Genomic DNA, 26,652 nt, shown 5'->3' with positions numbered 1-26,652 from the left:
CAACAAAGCCAACTTTACCTCTTCCAAAATTCCATTGGCAGCCTACCCTGTGTCTTCCCAAAGGATAAAGGACATGCGAATCTCTGGGCAGAGCAAGTCCCTCAAATGTACAACTGAGTGGCAGCCCCACACACCACTGTGGAGTCACTCAACTCTCCCCCACTATCAGGAGTGACCCAGTCCGTGCACATGCCCCTAACACGTCTTGCATCTGGCCCCACTGTTTCTTGGGCTGCCACTCACAAAACACAAGCTACGGCAACAAGGATCCTTGGGCCGGGCGCGGTGGCTCACACCTGTAATCCCAGCACTTTGGGAGACCTAGGCGGGCAGATCACGAGGTCAAGAGTTCGAGACCAGCCTGGCCAACATGATGAAATCCTGTCTCTACTAAGAATACAAAAATTAGCTCGGCGTGGTGGCAGGGCTCCTGTAATCCCAGCTACTCAGGAGGCTGAGGCAGGAGAATTGCTTGAACCTGGGAGGTGGAGGTTGCAGTGAGCCAACATTGCTGCGCTGCACTCCAGCCTGGGTGACAGAGCAAGACTCTGTCTCAAAAAAAAAGAAAACAAGGGTCCAAATTCTAACCACCATGGCATCTTTTGACACTTAAAAAGAAGTATGAGAAACTACCTTCCTTAGGGAAGGACTGATCTTCACCCCTGCTGTGCCCTAGAAATAAGACAGAACCGGCACCGTGCCAGTGACTAGGTAACTCTCAAATTCACTCAAATATTTCTCCCTCAAATTAATACTTAAGTAAAAGCTCCCGAACCTGTTAGTTCAGAAAATCTTATCTACCTTCAGGTATCATAAATTTCTGCTGTAAGGTCTCCATCTGGCATTAGAGAAAACTAGTATTTACACAATAGCACAGTAATATAACCTAGGCTTGCGGGCTTATAGTACTGGCCATAACTTTAATTCCCGTCTTTTAGACAGGAAAGCCCATTGATATCTGTCTTTGCTACTTTAAGGAAAAGCAAATTCTTCAAACAAAAAGAGAATTCACAGAGAATTATCTTTCCAATAATAATAATAATAGCCATGGTAGGAGGATTGCTTGAAGCCAGGAGTTCAAGACCAGCCTGGGCAACATGGCAAAAATCCCATCTTTACAAAAAAAATACAAAAATTAGCCAGGCATGATGGTGCACACCTATAGTCCCAGCTGCTAGGGAGGCTGAGGTGGGAGGATTGCTCAAATCCAGGAGGTTGAGGCTATAGTGAGCCATGATCATGCCATTGCACTCCAGCCTGGGTGACAGAGTGAGATGCTATCTCAAATAAATAAATAATTGTTTGTAACATGATATGTTATAAATATAGTAATAATTATTATTGTTATTACTACAGGTGGAGGATCTCTTTTCCAAAACGCTTGGGACCAGAAATGTTTCTGATTTTGATTTTTTTTGGGGGGAGAAGGGGGGATTTTGGAATATTTGCATTATGTACTTACTGCTTAAGCATCCCAAATCCAAAAATCCAAAATCCAGAATGCTCCAAAATCCAAAACTTTTTTTTAGCACTGACATGATGCTCAAAGGACATGTTCATTAGACCATTTCAAATTTCCAGATTCACGACGCTCAACCTGTACTGACCACTCGCCTACAAGGTGTCAGCCACTGTCCTGGGATGCTCGATACATATTTTCTCTCGTTCAGAAAATAACACTCAGATGTCAGCATCTCAACTGTGATTTCACAGATGAGGACACCGAGGCTCAAGAGATTAAAGACCCTGCCCGGGGCTGGACATGCTCATCCACAGAAGTCAGTCTGCTGACCTGGAAGCTGCGGCACAACAGCGCGGTGCTCCTGCAGCCTCAGCACCTACCCCGCGGGGGCCCAGCGGACAAGACGTGAGGAAGGAACCAACGACCCGAACAACCAAGACTGCACAGGTCCAGACCTTTTGCTCCCATATCACACAGCACGAGCAGAGGCGTCATTTCTTAGGAAGACTCCCCTCCCCGCGCCCAAGGCAGACCCAGCACCTTCACGCCTTTGGCTGCCGCTTGCCTAGCTCGCCTCGCCTCACCCGCCGCGTGGCAGGCACTCCACCCTCTGTCTGCTGCTCCCCACCTTCTTCTCTACCCCTGCCCTGATCTGTTGCTTAGTCCTTTCCAGGAAAACACCAATAAATGACAAGAGCTGATCTTAGCTGAGAAATATATACACCTAGCATTTGAAATCCCTTTCTGACTTTAATTTTAAATATACAGTGACACCTCCAGATTCTGTTTTTCTGCTAAAACGGATTAAAATCTGTTAAGAGTAACAGCCAATCTGAAATAAGAAAATCAGGGCTCAAGTTCCAATTCTATCACATATTGACACAACCCTTTTCTAACCGACGTGAGTATTTTAGCAGCACCCTACGGCATTCGTGCCATAATCTAAACTTCCTGTGCAACTGCTCGTCTGCAGGAAGGAATCCATGCCACTGAGGGAAACTGAGGATAATAAAATTTTATAGTTTAAGCTGCAAAAACGGTTTCAATCCTAACACTAAGAATTCTGAGTACACACTCTTCTTGGCAAAATGCAAGTCTGTATCCAAATTACACCCCAATCCATTGTGATCACTGTTAAGTCTGCATTCCACACAGCGCTTGAGTAAACACTGGGAAGATTGTCTCACATATTTTCTTCAAGTTTCTCTCCTTTTACTTATGCATGACAAAGAATGAAAGCCCTGTGGGGCCATGTCATCTCCGCTCCCTTTTCTACCAGCAGGCAGGCATCCAGATGGAAGGCGAGGCGGCCCACCAGGGGCGGAAACAGGATAGAGTGGAATCCAGCCATAAAGTGAATTGAAAACAAAGATGCCACTGGGATTATACATGAGCCAAACTCCGAGATTCCTGAAAGACGGGTGGAAAAGGCAAACAAGATGGCTCAGATCCACCAAAGGGTCACATCTTACGCCACGGGAAAACGAATGGTTTTCTTGTTTTAAATCATGGGCTTTAGCCCCAACTCTGCAACTGGTAAAAAAGCCAACTTTGTCACATAATCTCAAAGAGCCTCATAATGTCATCTGTCAAACAGAGATAACAAGGTTGCTGTGAAAGTACCTGAGAAAGGGCGAAATGCATCGATGGGAAGACGGTAACACCTGATATCAAAACTTCACTGTTTCAGGTCGAGTGTGGTGGCTCACATCTGTAGTCCCCGCTACTCAGGAGGGTGAGGTGGGAGGATCACTTAAGCCCAGGAGTTCAAGACTAGCCTGGGAAACATGGCAAAACCCTGTCTCCACCAAAAAAAATACAAAAATTAGCCAGGTGTGATGGTGTACCTCTGTAGTCCCAGCTACTAGGGAGGCTGAGGTAAGAGGATCACTTGAGCCTGGGAGTCAAGGCTGTAGTGAGCTGTGATCATGCCACTGCACTCCAGTCGGAGCAACAGAATGAGACCCTATCTCAAAAAAACAAACAAAAAACTTCACCGTTTCCTAGAGACGGTGAATGCCAGGGGCAGGAGGTAGGGGGTGAGGGGAGAATGGGAAGTTAGTGTTTAAGGAGGACAGAGTTTCCATTTGAGATAAAGTAGGGAGCTGGATGGTGGTGATGGCTCCACAATACTATGAACATACTTCATGATACTTAACTGTCATTTTAAGTGTATTGAACTGTACACTTAAAATGGTTAAAATGGTAAATGTTATGTTATGGGTATTTTACCACAATAAAAGGAAACTTCGCTATAATCTGCTGGCATAAAAAAGTATCACGTTTACATAAGCTCTGGTCCTAAAATACCAACGAATTAAGTTGCTCCCTGCTATCCCTTGAAACATGATATAACCTCAGGCTGTTTACCAAATGAAAATATATCCAGAAAATGCCTTGATCTAGAATTGTATGTACTGCATCATAGCCCCAAAAGGAGCCTAGCTTGCTCTTTTTTCTCCTGAGCCGTGAAGATCTGAGATACCCCTATGTTTAGGCGCAATATGCTATGCTGAAGAAGGGTGGGGGAGCAGCAGAAATGGCGCTTATCCAGTTAGACCCCTTTAGCAAGCCGGCTGCTTGCGAGCTGGGCAGTGGGTGAAGGCAGCCAACATCTACACAGATGGGATCTGTTTCCCAGGACCTGGGGCTCACCTTTTCAAATGCTCTTTCAGCACTTGCTGCAAATGAAATGCAATCAGTCTGATAGTTGCACAGCTCTCCCTTGAAACAAAGATGAGAATCTTTTGAAAAGCACAGGCCAAGAGCGATGGCTCACGCCTCTAATCCTAACACTTTGGGAGGCCGGGGCATGTGGACTGCCTGAGCCCAGGAGTTTGAAACCAGCCTGGGCAACATGGTGAAAACCCTGTCTCTACTAAAAATACAAAAAATTAGCTGGGCAGGGTGGCGCGTGCCTGTAGTCCCAGCTACTTGGGAGGCTGAGGTGGGAAAATTGCATGAACCAGGGAAGCAGAGGTTGCAGTGAGCCCGGATCGCGCCACTGCACTCCAGCCTGGGCGACAAAGTGAGACTGTCTCAAAAAAAAAAAAAAAAGAAAAGAAAAGCAAGAATAGAAAAGAAAAGCACAGTGCTTCCCACAAACAGTTTTTTTGAATAGATGCATATTTTAGCCTATCCAAGTCTCCCCTTGAAAAGCCAGGAAGATAAAGCAGAATGTGAAACATGCTACATCCCTCACTTGTGACTTCAAAGATTCAGATGTTCAAGATTTTCACGCTACACACACAATCTACTCTCCTGCAAGCACTTCCAAAGACACATTAGCCAGGTGGAAAGAAGCACCATGTCACACGGGGCACTTCAGGCTTTATTAACTATTGAATAAAGGCATGAAGCACTCCTAGGCACTAAAAAGGATAAAAAGGTAAAAGATAACCTTATTTGTTAAAGAGTTTATACCATGAAACACTATGACAAAAGGCAATATTCAATTCATGCCACAAACGAGGTAAAAATAAAGTGCACTCGTGGTTCAATGCATGGGAAACAGAACCTAGCTGAAGCAAATCGTACACTGAAAGTGCCCTTCGACGGCTACTGTCTGTTTCACAATACATCCCCAACTTCTCATCACAACCCACAGGTCCTTTGTAATGTAGTCTCTGCAGAGAAATCTGGCCTCATGTGTGGATTTCCTGCCCAAATCCCATTATCCAGCAAGGCAGAGCTATCTGCAACGCTCCTAGTATACCTGGCTGTTTTTCTGGCTTGTGCTTTAATTTACAGCACACCCTCTGCCTGGCACAGCTGCCTACCCATTCCATCTTAACCCCACAATAAGCAAATTCTCTTGAAAGTCAATTCACCAATAGCAAAACAGCCAACTAGCCCAAAGCCAATTCACTAAAGGCAAACTTAATGTACTTATTGACTAGCTGACTTGCTGAATCCCAAATTCAGCTGGAAGAGTAGCAGTGATTAAAAAAAACTATCAGAGGGCCGGGCACGGTGGCTCACGCCTGTAATCCCAGCACTTTGGGAGGCCGAGACGGGCGGATCACGAGGTCAGGAGATTGAGACCATCCTGGCTAACACGGTGAAACTCCGTCTCTACTAAAAATACAAAAAATTAGCCAGGCATGGTGGCAGGCGCCTGTAGTCCCAGCTACTCGAGAGGCTGAGGCAGGAGAAGGGCCTGAATCTGGGAGGCGGAGCTTGCAGTAAGCTGAGATCGCACCACTGCACTCCAGCTCACACCTGTAATTCCAACATTTAAATCATTCATTTAAACTTAACATATTTAAAGCACATGTAATGTATATCTTTTTAAAATTTTCTTACCTTAACCAACATTTTTGAATGACCACTTATGATTATAACAGAAGGGCCTCATAAATACCTTAACCCAGGCTAGTTTGCCACAACCATTTTCCTGCCAAAGGCAGGAGCAGATCACAGGCCAGGGGAAAGCAAGAGATAAGGAGAGAGGATGAGAGAGGGAGAAAGAGGATGAATGAATGAATAAGTAATAAACTATATTGGAAGAAGACAACACAGAAACGAATCGATCATTCGATGGTTGAAAATGGTAGAAAATGCTGAGTAGTCATGAGAACTCTTCATCTGAAACTGGCATCCCTCCGCTCCACCCAGCAGGCATGTCAGGGACATGCAGTTTGGTCCGCAGCAGGCGGGAGGGTACTGCAGCAGCACTAGAGAAGAGTCCACGACACTCACAGGACCACTGCTACTCTTCCAGCTGCTTCTTTTGTTTTGGTTTTGTGGTCTTGTTTTGTGTTGTTTTGTTTTTTGAGATGGAGTCTCGGTCTTGTTATGCAGGCTGGAGTGCAGTGGCTCGATCTCGACTCACTGCAACCTCCGCCTTCGGGGTTCAAGCGATTCTCCTGCCTCAGCCTCCCAAGTAGATGGGACTACAAGCACCCAACACCACGTCCAGCTAATTTTTTTGTTTTAGTAGAGACGGGGTTTCACCATGGTGGCCATGCTGGCTGGTCTCGAACTCCTGACCTTAGGTGATCCGCCCACCTTGGCCTCCCAAAGTGCTGGGATTACAGGTGTGAGCCACCACGCCCAGCAGGTTTTTGTTTGAGACGGAGTCTCGCCTGGTCTCCCAGGCTGGAGTGCAGTGGTGCCATCTTGGCTTATGGCAACCTCCACCTCCCGGGTTCAAGTGATCCTCCCACCTCAGCCTCCCAAGTAGCTGGGACCACACACAGCTGCACACCACCACACCCGGCGAATTTTTGTATTTCTTATAGAGGTGGAGTTTTGCTGTGTTGCCCAGGCTAGTCTTGAACTCCTGAGCTCAGGCGATCCACCCGCCTCGGCCTCCCAAAGTGCTGGGATGACAGGTGTGAGCCAGCGCACCCAGCCCCGGCTGCTTCTAACTGTTCTCAGTTCCCGCTCCATCTCAGAACATCTTTCCCAATATGACATGTGACGATGAAATATAAGACCCATCACAGGGGAGCCAGAGATTCCAGACAATCTCACAAAGAAAAAATGAAAATAAACCAGAAGATGAAGCCAGAAAATGGAAGAACTACTGATTTCCCATCTAGCTCTTCATCTTTTAAATTAACAATTACATATTTCTGGACTTTAATATCACATTATATCTAAAAACAGCAAATGTGGCCAGGTGGGGTGGGTCACACCTGTAATCCTAGCATTTTGGGAGGCCAAGGCAGGAGGATCACTGAAGGCCTGGAGTTTAAGACAGTAACACAGTGAGACCCTTTTTCAATTAAAAAAAAAAAAAATTAAACATTTGGCTGGGCATGGTGGCTCACACCTGCAATCCCAGCTACTTGGGAGGCTGAGGAGAGAGGACTGCTTGAGTCCAAGATGTTGAGGCTGCAGTGAGCTATGGATGCGCCACTGCACTCCAGCCTGGGTGACAGGGCAAGACCCTACGGAGGAAGGAGGAAAGAGGAAAGAGGGGAGGGGAGGAGGGGAGTGGGGGAGGGGAGTGGGGGAGAGGAGAGGGGAGGGGAAGGGGGAGGGGAGTAGCAAAGGGGAGAGGAGGGAAGAGAAAAGGGCAGCATCAAAGGCCCCATCCACACCTGGTGAACCAGAATCTGTACTTTAAGATGGCTGGTGGTTAGCTGAAGGCTAAAGTTTGAAAAGTGCTGCTCTGAGGAGGGGTTAGAGTCCAGGACTTAAATATATCCTAAGCGGTCGGGCGCGGTGGCTCACGCCTGTAATCCCAGCACTTTGGGAGGCCAAGGCAGGTGGATCACAAGGTCAGGAGATCGGGACCCTCCTGGCTAACACGCTGAAAACCTGTCTCTAGTAAAAATATAAAAAATTAGGCCGGGCGCGGTGGCTCAAGCCTGTAATCCCAGCACTTTGGGAGGCCAAGGCGGGTGGATCACGAGGTCAGGAGATCGAGACCATCCTGGCGAACATGGTGAAACCCCGTCTCTACTAAAAATACAAAAAATTAGCCGGGCGAGGTGGGGGGCGCCTGTAGTCCTAGCTACTTGGGAGGCTGAGGCAGGAGAATGGCATGAACCCGGGAGGTGGAGCTTGCAGTGAGCTGAGATGTGCCACTGCACTCCAGCTTGGGCAACAGAGCAAGACTCTGTCTCTAAATAAATAAATAAATAAACAAATAAATCCTAAGCACTTGAGATATATTTGCTCTTTCCATCTCCTGGACAATCCTGGGGCACAGAGGTTACATTAATCTCCCCAAATCATACGAGAAGTCTGAGGCAGCGTGGGAGTGGGAAGCAGGCGGCCTTGCTCCTGAACTGCCCCTGCGGCCTGTGGCCTCCCTGGACTCCGCTTCGCTGGACAGGCTCAACGCTCAGAGTCTTCTCCTGTCTGAAGCACGCTTGCATCTGATTTGCGGCCACACCTCTGAACTAGTATTGCTGAGAAAAGCATGAATTTGAAACAAGTGTTGCAAACTCTGCCCTCTCTACTTATTTTATGATGTTAAGTAAACCACACACCTTCACTGAGCCTCAAGGCCGGGCGCGGTGGCTCACACCTGTAATCCTAGCACTTTGGGAGGCCGAGGCGGGCGGATCACAAGGTCAGGAGATCGAGACCATCCTGGCGAACATGGTGAAACCCCGTCTCTACTAAAAATACAAAAAATTAGCCGGGCGAGGTGGCGGGCGCCTGTAGTCCCAGCTACTCGGGAGGCTGAGGCAGAAGAATGGCGTGAACCCGGGAGGCGGAGCTTGCAGTGAGCTGAGATCCAGCCCCTGCACTCCAGCCTGGGTGACAGAGCGAGACTCCATCTCAAAAAAAAAAAAAAAAAAGGGTGTACATATGCTTCCCCTGGTAAGAAGTGCTAGGGGTTCTTCGAGGCCGAGTTGTGGGAATTAACGAGTTGTAATTTACGGTGGTGTGTGGCAGGCACTCCGTAAGTGCTCGTTTCCCTCTGTACCCACTGCAGTGAGAATCCCTGAGTCCCTCCAAGACTCCTGAGCACTGCGCCAGGCCCAGGCAGAGCGGAGGTGAATGAGAAACAGCCCTGCCTTCCCACCGTTCCTATCCTGGCAGAGAGATCATCAGAAGATTCACACTGAAAGCAAACACAGGATGACAATTGCTACCGATTTTGCTCTAACTTTGAATGACACTCTGAATTCCCTGAGTAAACAAGTTAGAAAACGGCCAAATGTAGAAAAAGTTGAATGATACATAAAAGTTTGTGTTTGTGGGCGTCGCCAGACTTTTTTAAAAACACAAATTTTGAATTTGAATGCATGAAACTAAAGTATACATTCCTGAAATATGTACATATTTTTCTCTCTTAGAAAAAATATGGATAGTTAACCCCAGAAGTCTAACAACGACTATTAAAGTTTCAGAATAAGGTATTCAACTTCAGAATTAACTCAGAAAAGGGTCAAGTCCACAAGGTCTACAGATACTTTTATCTGTTAAATCCCCTCATTTTTGTTTTTCTTAATCTGACATAAGATGTCTATGGATTTGTAGCTCCTGCTATACATAATTTATGGTGGTGTGAGGCAGTGCAAAGAAATGCTAGCTTCCTAAGGGGAGGCTACACTTAGTCTACCAACTGGCTATCACTAACAGCTTCTCAGCCCTAGAAATAGACTCAAAGGAGTGCCTCGAGCAAAATAAGAGCTCCATTCTTCCACACTGGGCTTCCATCACAGGCCCCTGGAGCCCGTAAGTACCCCCAGGCCTCCAGCACGGACCGCTGAGATGGTGGGGCCTTGACTCACCAGCCAGGGCTGAGGGATCTCCGGCAGGGGCATCTGAGGAGGGGCCGGCAGGCTGCTAGCGGTCTCCTGCTTCTGAGCATGGTCTTTCACATCAAAACCTGTAAGAATTAACCAGAACCACAAAACTGGATGAGAATGGGGATGAGAATGGTATCACTAGCATCTATCAGTTCCTGAACCCTGTGTTGAACACTTTGCAAATATTTATTTTTTCTAATCCTTTACAACAGTCTTGCAGGGTTAGGTATTACTCTTCTCCATTTTACAGGTAAAGAACCGACACCTTAAACAAAGTGAAAGAAAAGAAAACGAAAAGAAAAGAAAAGAAAAGAAAAGAGAGGAGAGAAGAGGAGAGGAGGGGAACAGGGGAAAGGGGGAAGGGGGGAATGGGGAAGGGGGAAGGGGAGAAGGGGGGAAGGGGGGAAGGGGGAAGGAGGGAAGCGGAAGGGGGCAAGGGGAAAGGAAAGGGGGGAAGGGGGAAGGGGGGAAGGGGAAAGGAAAGGGGGAAAGGGGGGAAGGGGAAAGGAAAGGGGGAAGGGGGGAAGGGGAAGGGGAAGGGGGAAAGGGAAGGGGAAGGAGAAAGGGAAGGGGAAAGGGAAGGGGAAGGGGAAAGGGAAGGGGGGAAGGGGGGAAGGGGGGAAGGGGAAAGGAAAGGGGGAAGGGGGAAGGGGGGAAGGGGAAAGGAAAGGGGGAAGGGGGAAGGGGGGAAGGGGGGAAGGGGAAGGGGAAGGGGGAAAGGGAAGGGGAAGGAGAAAGGGAAGGGGAAAGGGAAGGGGAAGGGGAAAGGGAAGGGGAAAGGGAAAGGGAAGGGGAAGGGAAGCTAAGAAACGAATGAAAGCACTCATAGATGGAAATGGGGGACATGCCCCTCAGCGCCGTGCTACATCTCAAAGGGAAAACTGCTCCCTCTCAGCTTCTGCTCAGGGCAGGCAGGACTCACCCATGTAGTAACAGAATAGACACCTTCCTGGGAATCAGTAAGTTTTTATTAAGTATCTTCTTAAAGTCAGATACTGTCACAGCCATACTTTATGGAAGACATGACTGATACAAGCTCACACCTCTTGGGCACTCATATTCAAGTTGGAAAGACAAATACATACACAACGAACTACTAGGAAAGGTGATGAACACGACACCAGTGCAGGCAGGAAGAAGGGAGAAGCAAGTTTTAATCTGGGCACAGTACTCTTTATACGCCTAACACTCACTTGGAAAGGCTTGTAAAAATACTGACTTAACAACGAGCACCTATAATGGGTTTAGTACTACGCTAGAGGCCAGGAATTGAAACACGGAAAGACCCAGTGTCTGAGCCCCAGGAGCTGCAATGGAGAAAAGAACTTTGGTAGAGAACTGCAAACAAACAAGCAAACAAACAAATGCAAGAAAGGAAAAGGATAAATGACACATGCATACACAAAATCAATAGATCGGTTTAAAGCAAATTAAAGAGCTGAAGAAAGAATTCATGAATTGAAAAATATCAGGAGATTCATCCAGAAGGAAGCGCGAAGAGACCAGTGCTGGAGCTCAATTGGCAGGGGAAGGGAGGACAGGAAATCAGGGGAAAGCAAACGGTCATCAATAGCTGACATACGTACTATGCATCAGGCACTGTTTTGAAATATTTGACACCATCTCATTCAATCCGCACAATATCCCATAAGGTCAATACCATTAGCACTTTTTCTACAAGGAGGAAACTAAAGTAAAAAAAAAAGCGTAAGTAACCTGTGAAAGGTTGCACGTTTGGTAACAGGTAGGGCCAGAATCAAAAAGCTAGTTTAACTTTGGAGTTCATACTCATAACCACCTATGACAAAGGACCTTGCAGGACGGCCGAAGGAGTCTGACCGTGACCAGAGGCAAAGGCTGACAGATGAAAGAGTCTGAGCAGGGAAGTAACAAAATTACTTCAGAAGTGAACATTTCAGGCCAGGCGCAGTGGCTCATGCCTATAATCCCAGCACTTCTGGAGGCCAAGGCGGGCAGACTGCTTGAGCCCAGGAGTTCAAGACCAGCGTGGACAACATGGCAAACACTCAGCTACAAAAATAACCTAGCTGGGTGTTGTGGTGTGCACACATGTAGTCCCAGCTACTAGGGAGGCTGCGGTGGGAGGATCACCTGAGCCTGGGAGGTCAACGCTGCAGTGAGCAGTGATCACACCACTGCACTCCAGCCTGCGTGACAGTGAGACCTTGTCTCAAAGAAAAAAACAAAAAAAAAGTTAATATTTCATGTTGCCTCAGAATAGGGTCCCTATCCTGCTTTCTCATCTGAGTAACAGGCCCCATCGCCCACCCAGGTTTCCCCAAGCCACCCACGTTCAAACTGCTACCAAATCCTTCAGCCCATCTTCCAGACTGGCCAGGCGAGCTTTCCAGAATGCAAATCGAATCGTGTCATACATGGCTTCATATACTAAGAGAATTCACATAAACGTATAAATGAATTGTACACTGTAAATGGTGAAGTGCATGGCCTGTGAATCACATCTCAATAACGAGGTTGAAAAGAAAAATCCTCCATCTCATCCAGCAGATTACCTCCACAGAGTCCTCAAGATTCTCACATCACATCATCCAGGAACCCTCCTCAGACCCTCCGACACCCCAGTCTCTCACTCAACTGGTGTGGACTCACTTCTTAGGCGCTCTCATGAGGCTCTGGGCTCTCCACAGCAGTACTTAGCGGGCTTTCTTATTGCTTGTTTTTTTGTCCTACTCACTGTGCATGAAAGAGTTAACACAGCAGGCCCAAGGCTGCTTTCTCCAGAGGGGCCTGCTTGCGAGGCTGGCCCTGGCTGGCCTCTGGGAAAGTGGATTTCAGAAGCGCTCCCACCATTCCCTGATGGACAAGGGTGGTTCACTGTGCCTGTACTGTTTATGTAAACAACACGGTTGTGCTGAAGCCCTGCCTGTCCTGGAATTCTGGTGTGTGCCAGGCAGAGGGTGCCTAGAGGACCAGACCCAAGTAAACACCCTGGCCACTGAGTCTCTGACGAGCCTGAACAAAAACGTCACTCAGAGCTTGCTGCGTTTTTATTGCTGGAGAGAGAGTGTGCTCTGTGTGACCCTCGTGGGAGGGACAGAGCACACAGAAGCTGGCCTATAGGTTCCTGCACGTTCCGCCTGTGTCTTCTCCCTCCCAATCTGCCCGTCGGGCTGTGCATCCTCACTACGGCTGCAGTGCATCCTGCACATGAGAAAGAACAACCTGTCCGGTGAGTCCTTCCAGGTAATCTCCAAACGCTGGGGTTGCCCTGGGGACTCCCAACACACGATTCCATTAGCTCCTTCAAAGCTTTATCTTTCTACACCTTGCGGCCAACACAGAACTTGGCACAAGTGTAAACCCTCAATGAAAACTTGATGAATAAATAAGTTTGTAAGTTAAAGAACAAACAAATATATCTTAGAAAGACGGTAAAATTAAAGACGGTTTAGAAGCCAAGACACTGTAAGAAGAAAAAGCAGGCGTCAGAATGAGACTCACCTTTGGATGACTGTATCCTCAGCAGAATGTTGGTTATCACTGCCTTTTTCTCCCTGACAGTTGAGGTTAGATATTCATGGTCCAGGAGTTCAAGAAAGAGACGAAGTTCAACTATTAACTCTTCCATTGCTGACAACAAAAGAGAAGAAGGGTATTATTAGACCCAGTGATCTGCAAATATCTAAGTACGAATGCTGAGTCCTACTCGAAGCATTTCACGTTTGGCTTGATCACTGGATATAGTATTCTGACCTGAAAAACAAGTGTGCTGAAAGCAGGTCCACTCAAAGATTCCAGCATCTTCTTCTTAACAAATGCACTACTCCTTCCCTTCTGCTTTAAGGCAGCAAAATTCAACTGGGAGAAGCTCCAAAGCCAGGCTGCCAACAGATGGTGTCACAACCCAAAGGCCTGACATCATCATTTGGTGTCAATTCCATGATATTAAATTTCAATGTCAAGAAGGAGAAGGGAGTTTAAAATGCCAAAGAGTTTTCTAATAACCAGTAGGGCATGGCTTCAGAAAGTCAACACCCAGCTCTCTGCTTTTGTAAAGCTAGCTCCAGCCCAGGACGACTGTGAGCATGTTTATGCTGTTAGTACAAAGGACGCCAGATGCCGAGGCTAGGCCGGTGTAAATACAAGTTCAGGTGCTGACTCCCCACCATGCCCTTTCCTTCTAGGATGATGGTTGACTTGATTTTTCCTCTGATACCCGCAAGACTGGAATACTGGCTTAGGTCAGCAGTTTGTAGATGATGATCTTAGCCTCTGGGGATGTAAACTCCTCCTTTCAGGGAGCCCACAAGGCCCAAGGTGCAAGGCCCAAACTATTTTCAGAATGCTAAGACATTATTCACCTTTTCCTGCATTAATGGTGTAAATGCCAGGGTAAAACTGCTAGCATCTTAGCACGAATCAAGGCAGTGACACCAAACTAGCGGTCATGATATCCTTCACCATAAGAGTTTTGTTCTGTTAAAAAAAAAATAAAAAAACAAACAAACAAAAAAAAAAACACTTGGGCTGGGTACAGTGGCTCACGTCTGTAATCCCAGCACTTTGGGAGACCCAGGCAGGCGGATCACCTGAGGTCAGGAGTTCAAGACCAGCCTGGCCAACATGGCCATCTCTACTAAAAATACAAAAATGAGCCAGGCATGGTGGCATGTGCCTATAATCCCAGCTACTCAGGAGGCTGGGGCACAAGAATCACTTGAACTCAGGTGGCAGAAGTTGCAGTGAGCTGAGATCGCGCCACTGCACTCCAGCTTGGAAGACAGAATGAGACTCCTTCCAAAAAAAAAAAAAACTCCTTTGTCTTTGACGAAGCAATAAAAAATCATCGCTTTTCTTAAATCTCAACCTTTGAAGACACACCATTTTTTTTTTTTTTTGAGACGGAGTCTTGCTCTGTCGCCCAGGCTGGAGTGCAGTGGCGCAATCTTAGCTTACTGCAAGGTCTGCCTCCTGGGTTCATGCCATCCTCCTGCCTCAGCCTCCAGAGTAGCTGGGACTACAGGCGCCCGCCACCACGCCCGGCTAATATTTTGTATTTTTAGTAGAGACGGGGTGTTCCACCATGTTAGCCAGGATGGTCTTGATCTCCTGACCTCGTGATCCGCCCGCCTCGGCCTCCCAAAGTGCTGGGATTACAAGCATGAGCCACCGCGCCGGCCAAGACACACCTTTTTAACATCCCACTGAATGACATGGGAAGCACACATGAAGCCCTCCTGCACACGAAGTCCCACGGCCGTCTAGAGAAAAATCACTCTGTGAGTGTTTGAGTTCCAAGCCACCCGAAGCCACCTGTTGTACTCAGTACTATCTTTACTGCAAACTGCAATGACTGAGACTTGAGTACCTGGCAGACATGTTCTCAAGAATGAACACATGAGCTCATCACTTCAAGGTAAACAACTGACAGCACTTGTGGCCAAGAATAGAAGTTGAGTGTCCAAGTGAAAAAAGAATTTTTGAAACTTTGTATCCACCCCATAGGCGCTTACTGCCTCCTCATACTTGACACTTTTCTAATGAGATCAGCAGTGACAAGAACGAGTGTGATTTATATTGCATAATGTCATATGCTGACATTTACTTGGAAGATCTGCACAACTCAGTGAACCATGATGTTACGAAATCATATATGGGTAAAAGATCCACCTAAAGTGCAAAATAAACTAAAATATTCTAATGTAACAGAGGATGGCACAGCTTCAGATGCCACATCACAACTAACCGTTAGGAAACTGCCACTTGTCAAGTTTTGGTGTAATATCAAAGAAGAGCATCTACAATTTTCTAAAAAGGCTACTGAAAAATTTCCCAACTGTCTATCTGTGGGAGGTCAGATTTTCTTTTTTTTTCCTTTTTTTTTTTTTTTGAGACAGAGTCTCGCTCTGTCACCCAGGCTAGAGTGCAGTGGTGTGATCTTGGCTCACTGCGAGCTCCACCTCCCGGGCTCACGCCAATCTCCTGCCTCAGCCTCCTGAGCAGCTGGAACTACAGGCGCCGCCACCACGCCCAGATAATTTTTTTTTTCTTTTTTTCTTTTTTTTTTTTTTTGTATTTTTAGCCAGGATGGTCTCGATCTCCTCACCTCGTGATTCACCCGCCTCAGCCTCCCAAAGTGCTGGGAATACAGGCATGAGCCACCACACCCAGCCCAGATTTTCTTCATGTACTTCCAGCGTAGTATCTCACACAGTCTGAGTGAAGAAGTAAATATGAGAATCGGCTATCTTCTAAGCCAGATACTAAAGATACTTGCAAAAGTCTAAAACAATGCTACTCTTCGGCCGGGCGCGGTGGCTCAAGCCTGTAATCCCAGCACTTTGGGAGGCCGAGACGGGCGGATCACAAGGTCAGGAGATCGAGACCATCCTGGCTAACACGGCGAAACCCCGTCTCTACTAAAAACACAAAAAATTAGCCGGGCGAGGTGGCGGCGCCTGTGGTCCCAGCTACTCGGGAGGCTGAGGCAGGAGAATGGCGTGAACCCGGGAGGCGGAGCTTGCAGTGAGCTGAGATCTGGCCACTGCACTCCAGCCTGGGCAACAGAGCAAGACTCCATCTCAAAAAAAAAAAACAAAACAAAAAAAAAACAAAAAAAAAAAACAATGCTACTCTTCTAATTATCATGTTTTGGTAAATGCAGTTACTTTTCATAAATACATATTATTTATGTTAATATAATAGGTTTATTGATATTTTTAATGAATAAATATCTTAAAATTTGCCAATTTTAATTCTAGTATGGTAAGTACCTACAGATATAATCATATAAATAAAAGTCTTTAAGGTCTTCAAAATATATTTTGAGACCAAAAAGTTTGAGATCTGCTGATGTAGGCAATGACTTTAAGCTCCCCATTCATGTATTCATCACTTAGCTATTGTCAGTCATACAAGTCATGCATCTCAACCGACAAAAGCATAATGAAAATGATTCATGCAAAAAACCTAAGCAAAAAAGTTTAAGAGCCGCTGGTCTGTGGGATTCTTCCAAATCCACTATTCTGTAAGTCTATAACATCCTTCAGGATTAAATAGCCATACTGAGGCTGCCGTCTACCGCCAAAACTCTCATCATTTTAGGTAAGGGGGAGAGAAATGGTAAATAAGCTTAAAGTATGTGGATGTGGCACCAGCAGTTCACTCTTCCCAGCTGGGCAATTTTCCCTTCTACGAAATGAAGAAGTTGGACTAAGTATGCCTTTCATTAAGGTCTTTTTCATTAACCAAACAGTTTCTTGATTCTAAGCAATCTCATCTATACTTTAAAAACGAACCAGGCATGTTGGCTCACGCCTGTAATCCCAGCACTTTGAGAGGCTGAGGCGGGAGGATCACTTGAGCCCAGGAGTTCAAAGCTGCAGTGAGCCATGACTGAGTCAATGCACTCCAGCCTGGGTGATAGAGACCCTGACTCTCAAAAAAAAATGGGGGCGGGGGGGATGGGACAAGGGACTGATAGCATTATTCAAAATAGTCAAAAGGTAGAAAATGAATAACATATGAATGGATAAATGAAATGTGGTATATACATACAATGAAATATGATTTATCCACTAAAAGGAATAAAATTCAGATACATGCTGCAACACGAACAAACCTTGAAAATATTATGTTAAAATAGACAAAAAGAGGCAAATATTATGAGTCTACTTACATGAAGTACTTAGAGTAGTCAAATTCATAGAGACAGAAAGTAGAACAGTGATTACCAGGGGCCAGTGGTGGGGAGAAGGTAGGGTTATTATTTAATGGGGTTCAGAGTAAACAGTTTGGGACAATGAAAATGTTCTGGATGGCCGGGCGCGGTGGCTCAAGCCTGTAATCCCAGCACTTTGGGAGGCCGAGATGGGCGGATCACGAGGTCAGGAGATCGAGACCATCCTGGCTAACACGGTGAAACCCCGTCTCTACTAAAAAATACAAAAAAAACTAGCCGGGCGAGGTGGCGGGCGCCTGTAGTCCCAGCTACTCGGGAGGCTGAGGCAGGAGAATGGCGTAGACCCGGGAGGCGGAGCTTGCAGTGAGCTGAGATCCGGCCACTGCACCCCAGCCTGGGCAACAGAGCAAGACTCTGTCTCAAAAAAAAAAAAAAAAAAAAAAAGAAAATGTTCTGGAAATGGATGGTGAATATACCTAATGACACTGAATTTTAGACTCAAAAAGGATTAAAAAGGTAAAATGTATGCTATGCATATTTAATTTAAAAAGGAAAGAGATTTCGCTTGGGCTCCACCTAACAGCATGGAAATATCTCAAGAGAACCTAGGGATGCATCGATCCTAACCGCCACCTAACACCTGAGCTCCCCCTACAGTGCGACCGTGAGGCCTCTGCGCAAAACCCTCCAGAGATCCTAACCCGCCACCTAACACCTGAGCTCCCCCTACAGTGTGACCATGAGGCCTCTGCGCAAAACCCTCCAGAGCCTGGAGTTTGTCATGGCCCTGGCCAAGGTACCTGCCCATCCTCTCCTCTGAGAACAGCAGCCTCAACCACAAGGGGGACTCTCAGCAACCACTGCTATACTGCAAGGCCCTGCACACCGCCTCCCACTACTACGTTATGGTTAATTGGACCGTCCAATTCCAAGCTGGTCAGTCACATCTTCCATTCCTCTATCTTTTACCTCAAGACTAAGGAATAGGATTTGGTTGGGGTGGTCTCTTGAACTGAAAATGTAGAAAGGCAGCAACCAGGGCAACTGCAAGTACACGGGTTCAAAGGACAGAAGCCAGCACCAGAGGATGAACAAATAGAGGTGACACCCTCAGAGGCTGGCACACTCAGAGGCAGGCAGCCCCGCGAGAGAGAAAGTATCTCAGACACCGACCATGCTCCTGAGGCTTTCCCGGGCCTGTTGTTAGCTACTCGGAAAACTGGACTGCACTTGAATTCCAAGAAATATTTGTATCCTTCTAATAAATGTTCATTTCACTGTGTTGTTGTTAAGCTAATCTGTGTGGTTTTCTGTTCACCTGAAACTGTAACCAAAAGATTCTCAAAACACAGCTCTAGCGCCTCAGAAAGCAAAACGCTCCCACAGCAGAGTTGTAATGGTTAGAAAAGCTCCTTCTTTTTGGGATCTTCACAGACTAAATAAACCATATTTTCTACTTGACAGTCTTTTTCGAAATACTTAATGCTCATCCCTCTTTCTTCCAGCCTTCTCTAATTAAACACCCCAGTTGGCTGCCCCTCACTGAAGTCTTCCTTAAATTACCAAAATCCATTCCTCTTTGAGCAGCTGCACTGATTACTGGATACTTAGTGACCTTAAGGTTTATTTGGGTTTTTGTGGGGGGTTTTTTTTTCCCTCAAGGCAGCTAGTCAACTGGTTAAAGGCAGGTGTCATCCTATGTGTATCTCCAAACACCTGACAGCAGCCTAGCAGTACATTGTGCACTGAAAGCATGCAAAGGTTTTCGAATGAGTGACTTCCAGAGGAGGAGAATGACCGTTTTCAGACAACCAATCCTGTGAAAGGCATTGTGCTGCCATCTACACATGATACCTCATTTGATTCTCACAAGAACACGGCGAAGATGCAATGCACCCCATCTACAGCAGAGGAATAAGAACTCCAGTGTCAGCTTTTAGTTCGCTTTTCTCTAAGCGAATCCTCACACAGCAATTACAAGTGCCAGGCACTGTTCTAAGCCCGTTACACATATGAACTCATGTGCTCTTCACAACATTGCTAGAAGGCAGGTACTGTTATTAATCCATGTAGCAGGTGAGGAAGCAGACACAGAAAGGTTGCCCACGGTCACCAAGCCTCTCCAGTTGATAATGTGCTCACAGTCATACAGCTAGAACATCAGTAACACAGTAAGAATCTGAACTCAAACCTGAGTCCAAAAGCCCTGCTTTGACCATTTCATAATAATAATTCCACAGATTGTTTTCAGAGATAACCCTAGTCTGGTGAGCCGTTATACCCATTCTGTATTTAAAAAGAGCAATAGTGTGACCAAATAAAATTTAGTTCTCAAAAAAATTAGGAAAATGAACAAGCAATGTCAACATAGGCTACAGAGTAACCTTAGAGAGTAGCACAATTCTTTGTTGAGCTGCCTGGCTCCCCCACATCGCCAGTTCCCAGGACGCAGGTGCAGCTCCTGGTACATCTCTGTATCTGTGCCAGTGCCTGACAATGTTCAACATAAACCAAGTGCTCAGAAGACATACGTGGAAGCAGTGAGCACAAACACACATGGCTGGTGGGCATGGCGTACCAAAAGCTCACTCCGGCGCCAAAGCAAGAGGGGAAGAAGTTCTTGCAACCAATTCTCCATTTTAAACTGTTAATACAAACGTGTCTTTCCCCTTAAGATCTAAGGGTAATAACCAACACACGCTCTGGAGATTTTCCTATAAATAAAGGTCTGGTGAAATATGTGTGCCTGAGCAGGGGGTGGCATCGTACTACTCCGGTCTGTGGACACGCAGCAGGTGTGGGACACCCACGTCTCCTCTCCGCCCTCCAGAGCTATTGCTGTTGCTTACCAGCTGTGCTCTCTAGAAGATCCAGGAGTCCAGGCATTCGGATCCAGTTTCCACGGATGTACTCCGAGAGTGGCCTTCCCCTTATGCCACCCCAGACTTCTCTTCACCATCCACCTTCCACTGCCCAACACAGGCTCTAACCTTCCATCAAGAGGAGGAGCTGCTTCTCCAAGATCAAGTACAACACATGCCCTTGTTTTCCTCCAGGGCCTCCAGCCAAATCTCCCTTTACAATACAGGCTCTCCTATTTTCCCGTAGAAAGTACTGTGGCCTCTGAAGCTCCTTACCGATGTTTAATAGAAAGTTCTGGCTACCGTTAAGTACTGACCGTGTACCAGGCAATAGGCTAAGTGCTTTACAGATAACTTGACTAATCTTCATAGTAACTTTTCAAGATAGACACTGTTTTCACCATTTTACAAGTGGAAAAATTGGTACTAAGAAGGTTACATTTTTGCCTAAGGTCACACAGTTAAAAATAAGAGCTAGAATGGGAATCAGCACCAGCTGTCATTACTTTTTATACCATAACACTGACTCTCTCAATTTTACTCTCAGTGGAAGAAGCTCCTAATGCCTCTTAGGTTACATTCCTCAAAGGTTACATTCAAATAACCTGTCTCCCACCACACAGGACAGGCGAGCTACACGTGGTATATCCCTCAAGGTCATTACTCAAATGGTGTTGGACATGATTATTTTACTAAGAGTTCTTACATTAAAAAATGAAATCTCTGAATTGGAAGAACAGCTGTAGATAGTTCACGCAACTTCCTCAATGTACTGAGGAGAAACTGAGGCTCAGGGAACTGGAAAGACTGAAGCAAGGGCCCAGCCCACTCAACTCTCCCATCTACACAGCCCACAGACTGGCCACAGGGTTCTGCACACAGGACAATAAGCAGTCACATTCCGATATCCAAAATAACTGTCTGCATTGTATCTCAGCTGAGCCTCACAATCTTATCATCGTTGAGATATTACAGACGGTAGGAATCAAATGAAGAGAGGTGATGTGGCTGCCCCAAGGCAGCAAGCTAACAAGACCCATATCCACACTTAAACCACCTCCTCTGTTCCACACCCCAGCCCTGACACCTGCTGTCCTGTTCTGGACAGAATGGCGAGGTCACCAAACACAGACTGGCATCATGGACACAGGAATAAATCACTGAATTCCAGAAAAGAAATGTTTTTCCCCAAACACCCACACCAAACAAAAGATCTCACCACAGAATGTAGCATTCCCAAAGCAACAGCAAAATTACCTGGAGGCATTTCTGGATATATTTTATGCATTTGAAAAGCAAAACTCCCTTCTTCCTAGCAAAAGGCCTCTTCGGACTAATTAATCATCTCTGCTTGCTTGCTTTTTTTCCTTTTTATCTTTTTCTTTTTTTTTTTTTTTTTTTTTTGTTTGTTTGTTTGTTTGTGAGACAGGGTCCTCTCTGTTGCCCAGCCTGGAGTACAGTGATGTGATCACATATCACATTCTCCCTCCCAAACAGCTGGGACTGCAGGCACGCACCACCACGCCCAGCTAATTTTTTAAATTTTTTGTAGAGACAGGGTCTCACTATTTGCCAGACTGGTCTTGAACTCCTGGACTACATTGATCCGCCTGCCTCGGCCTCCCAAAGTGCTGGGATTCCGGGCGTGCGCCCCGCCGCCCAGCCTTTCTGCTTTCTCTCACTCAAGTAGTGTACCCCACAACCCTAAATAAGCAAGGGAAACAAGAAGTAGAACTAGACATCCCAGGAGACAAAGAATCCAACAAAGCAAACACACTTCCTGCTTAACCAATCCCTTCACGATTTACAGCAAATCTCTGGCTCAGGCTGGGCAGTGAGTTCATTTAGTTCAACAAAATCAAAGAAATGGCTTATGGTTTGTGGGAACCAAAACTACTTTAAAGGAATTTTCTTTATTTACCTTCATGACTCAGTCATGGATTTGAAAACTAGGAGGGACCCTGGAGCCCAAATGCCCTTTTTTTGGGGGGGAGGGGGAGACGAAGTTTCACTCTGTCTCCCAGGCTGGAGTGCAGTGTTGCAATCTCGGCTCACTGCAACCTCCGCCTCCTGGGTTCAATCGATTCTCCTGTCTCAGCCTCCTGAGTAGCTGAGATTACAGGCAACTGCCACCACACCCAGCTAATTTTTGTATTTTTAGTAGAGATGGGGTTTCTCCACGTTGGTCAGGCTGGTCTGGAACTCCTGACCTGATGATCCGCCCACCTAGGCCTCCCCAAAGTACTGGGATTACAGGTGTGAGCCACCACGCCTGGCCCCAAATGCCTTTATTTCACAAGTGCGGTTACTGCGGCCCAGAGAAGAAAGGCGGCCTGAAGTCACAAAGCATTGGTAAAGGGGTAAGAGTCAGGAATGGGGTGACCAGACCGCCAGTCAAAGGGTTCCTTGCTGTTCACGGAACTGTCTTCCTCACATAGGAACTGCAAGAGTGAAGAGCCTAAAGCACCCTCTGTCTCTGCTCTCCTACAAACCCGAGAAAAATGTCTGCTGTTACTGGCTCTGAGAAAACACTCTTAACCACCCGTCACTTCCTGCTGCATCTGAGAAACGCGGGGAAAGTGGCCACGGGTGACAGGCTCTGCAGCGGCTGCCACATCCGTATTCCCCGCAGGCTCCACACTGCGCTGATGCGCAGAACACCTACTGCTGTTTGCATCCTGAATTACACTCAAGGGCCTTGCTACAACCAAGACACCTGCCGGTGGCCTTTTTATTTCCTTTCTATTTTTATCTGTGATCCCTCCCATATGGTTCTTCCCTTCAAATTCCTAACACACGACAGAAACTCCCAGGACCTAGACCTAGGCAACTCCCCATTATCTAATCTAAACTGGGGGGTAGGAACAGTATCTGCATTTTCCCAATTTTCCTGCGCCCTCTGTACGTCCCCACTCCCCTGTCTAGTCTACACCACTCATCCCCCAGCACTTCAACCCGCTGGCCCTCATGGGGTGACCCTCTGACAGTGCCCTCCACTTGAGTCAAGGCCACCTCTCCTGCCAGGCACCCCCACATGGCGTCACCTCCCTGACCTCCCCTCACCCCTCTGAATTCTGCCAATGCCAATGAGCCCAGATCACATCCCATCTCTTGGTCAAGCCATCCCTGATCATTCTGTCCCTGCCAACGCCACTCATGTGGCCCTCATCCTCCACGGCTCCTTAGAAACTCGGACTCGGGGCCAGGCACGGTGGCTTGCACCTGTAATCCTGACACTTTGGGAGGCCGAGGTGGGCAGATCACCTAAGGTCAGGAGTTCGAGACCAGCCTGGCTAAGACGGCGAAACTCCATCTCTACTAAAAATACAAAAATTAGCCGGGCATGGTGGCACACACCTGTAGTCCCAGCTACTCAGGAGGCCGAGGCAGGAGAATCACTTTAATCCGGGTGGTGGACTGCAGTGAGCCAAGATCACGCCACTGCACTTCAGCCTGGGTGACAGAGTGAGACTCTATCTCAAAAAAAAAAAAGAAAACATAAAAGAAGCCTGGACTCTGTCACCACATAAACCCAGATCCACATCCCAGCTGATTCTTCCTAGTTGTGTGACCTTGGGTAAGTAGTCCCCCCAAATTATCTTATCCTTAAAGCGAGCTGGATATTATATATCTCAGTATCATCATGAGGACTAAATGAGCTAACACGCATGCATAGCCAAGCATTTCATCAGTGGTAACTACGACCGTCATTATTAGCACATGTTCATCTTGTTAGAACTTCACTTTAAGACACGGGATCCACGAATGCAGTCAATAAACACGACCCCGTACCTCCTGTCCTGTAAAACTATGAAACTATGAAGTCCTAAAGTAAGTCCCACACCCTCCACAAGAAAAGTCAGGACAGACTCTTCTGTGCAGCTCGATGCAGATACGCTTGAAACTACGTTAAATAGATAATTAATTTCATAAGAAATTTTGTAAGAAAAAAATAATTTACCAGAATGACCCTCACAAAAAAAAAAAAAAAAAAAAAAAACACCAGGACCAGGTAGTTTTACAAGGGGATTCTACCAAACCTTAAACACCAAGGCTACTGCATAAATTGTTTCAGAGGATAAAATACATAGAAAATAACCACATTCTTTCTTTTTTTTGAAGCAAATATAAATGTGATATCTAAACTGAATAGAGATAGCACAAAAAAGAAAACCAAAGACCACTTTTCTTATATCAGTGCAAATATCCTAAATAAAATATTAGCAAACAGAAGCCAACACATTAATACCATGTCCTTACCAAATGAGATTCACTCTAGAAATGCAGGCCAGGCGTGGTGGCTCACGCCTGTCATCTCACCACTTTCGGAGGCCGAGGCAGGCGGATCACGAGGTCAGGAGATCAAGACCATCCTGGCCAACATGGCAAAACCCCATCTCTACTAAAAATACAAAAATTAGCTGGGCATGGTGGCGTGTGCTTGTAATCCCAACTACTTAGGAGTCTGAGGCAGGAGAATCTCTTGAACTTGGGAGGCGGAGGCTGCAATGAGCCGAGATAGAGCCACTGAATTCCAGCCTGGTGACACAGCGAAACTCCATCTCAAAAAGAAATGCAAAGCTGATTCAATACTAGAAAATCTACTAACAGGCCAGGCGCTGTAACTCACACCTGTAATCCCAGCACTCTGGGAGACCTAGTCAGGCAGATTGCTTGAGCCAGGGAGATTGAGACCAGCCTGGACAACACAGTAAAACTCCATCTCTACAAAAAATACAAAAATTAGCCAGATGTGATGGCCCACACCTGTAGCCTCAGCTACTTAGGAGGCTGAGGTGGGAGGATCACCTGAGCCCAGGGAGGTTGAGGTACAGTGAGCCATGATCACATCACTGCACTCCAGCCTGGACAACAGAGTGAAACCCTATCTCAAAAAAAAAAAAAAAGGAAGAAGAAGGAGGAAAGACAGAAAGAAAATCTACTGATATATTCACCGTATTAATACATCTAATGAGAAAATAATGCAATTGTTCCACAGGTCATGAAAAAGCCTTCAACAAAATTTAATAATCATTCCTGATATGTTTAAGTCAATACACTTGGAATTGATAGGCACTTAACTTGATAAAATACATGTACTAAGATTAAAACACCCACACACACAAAAAACAGCATCTTATTTAATGAGGAAACACTTCAAGAATTCCCAGTAGGGTCAGAATCAAGTCAAAGAGGCCCATTTCCTCCACTACTTTTAACACTGTAGGAGAAGTGTTAGTCAAAACAGTAAGAAAAGAGAAAACAATTAGAAACTTAAAAAAAATTTATTTCTATTGGCAGCTGATGTGAAAGTAAACTTGGCAAAGCAGGAGATATGAAAACTATAGCTTTCTGCTTATTTTATATCAAACAATAAATAGCTAGAAGACATCGTGGAAGACTAGCACCCATTTATAAAACAATAAAAAAGTAAACTACTTTAAATAATTTAGCAAGAAATGTGCAAAACTTACATAGGGAAAACTGAAAACTTGATTGAAAGATGAAGAAGTAAATGTGAACAAATGCAAAGATGTCCCCTTGCCTTTGGACAGGAAAAATTTAACATCAAAAAGATGTCAATTCTCCCCAAGTTAACGAATATATTTAGGACAAAAGCAATAATATACTGAAATCGTTGGGATGTCCCCTCCAAATCTCATGTTGAGATGTAACCCCCCGTGTTGGGGGTGGGGCCTGGTGGGAGGTACTGGGTCATGGGGGCGGATCCCTCATGGCTTGGTGCTGTCCCTGCAATCGTGAGTGGGTTCCACTCAGGAGATCTGGTTGTTTAAGTGTGGGGCACCTCCCCCACTGCCTCTCTAGCTCCGGCTCTGTCATGTGAGACGCCTGCTCCCCCTTCACCTTCCACCACGATTGGAAGCTTCCTGAGGCCTTCCCAAAAGCCGAGCAAATGTTGGCACCATACTTGCAAAGCCTGCAGAACTATGAGCCAATTAAACCTCTTTTCTTTAGAAATTACCCAAGTTCAGGTATTTCTTTATAGGAATGCAAGACAGGCCTAACCCATATGCCAACAAATTTTGTTTTGTTTTGTTTTGTTTCTGAACTAAACAAATTGATTCTAGATTTCATATGGAAAAAATAAGAATGCAGAGATGTCTAAGAACAATGAAGAGAGAATAGCCAGCGCTGACAACTATTTAAAAATGATATAAACTCTCATCATTAAAACAATTTGATACTAACACATTTACATTCCCAGTCAGATCCCACAGAACAGAATGAAAAGTCCAGTAATAGACCCAAATACACACAGAAATATAAGAAAAATGGTCGTCTTAATAACTGGGGTTGGGACAACTGGTAACTATTTGGGAAAAAGAAAAGATGAAACTCAATACTTACCTTACATACACCAGAACAACTCTAAAGATATTTGAGAATCAAAACAGAAAAAAATGAAACAACTCAAGTTCTGGAAGA

The 26,652-nt window shown here is 46.0% G+C and overlaps 1 protein-coding gene across 5 annotated transcripts in view; it reads right to left on the bottom strand.

Annotated features, from left to right (window-relative positions):
* Window positions 1–26,652, bottom strand: part of AFAP1 (actin filament associated protein 1) — a 190,500-nt gene that overhangs the window by 106,525 nt on the left and 57,323 nt on the right. For all 5 annotated transcript variants that reach the window (XM_078003133.1, XM_078003134.1, XM_015137960.3 and 2 more), the window contains 2 exons: window positions 13,165–13,293; window positions 9,664–9,761 (listed from right to left, as the gene is read on the bottom strand). In XM_078003133.1, the coding sequence (XP_077859259.1) occupies window positions 9,664–9,761; window positions 13,165–13,291 (225 nt within the window). In that variant the 5' untranslated portion in view covers window positions 13,292–13,293. The remainder of the gene's footprint in view (window positions 1–9,663; window positions 9,762–13,164; window positions 13,294–26,652) is intronic.

The sequence above is a fragment of the Macaca mulatta genome, chromosome 5 (assembly GCF_049350105.2).
Source record: "Macaca mulatta isolate MMU2019108-1 chromosome 5, T2T-MMU8v2.0, whole genome shotgun sequence".
In the NCBI taxonomy this organism is placed as follows: Eukaryota; Metazoa; Chordata; class Mammalia; order Primates; family Cercopithecidae; genus Macaca; species Macaca mulatta.
This window is presented reverse-complemented; position numbering and strand designations above follow the sequence as displayed.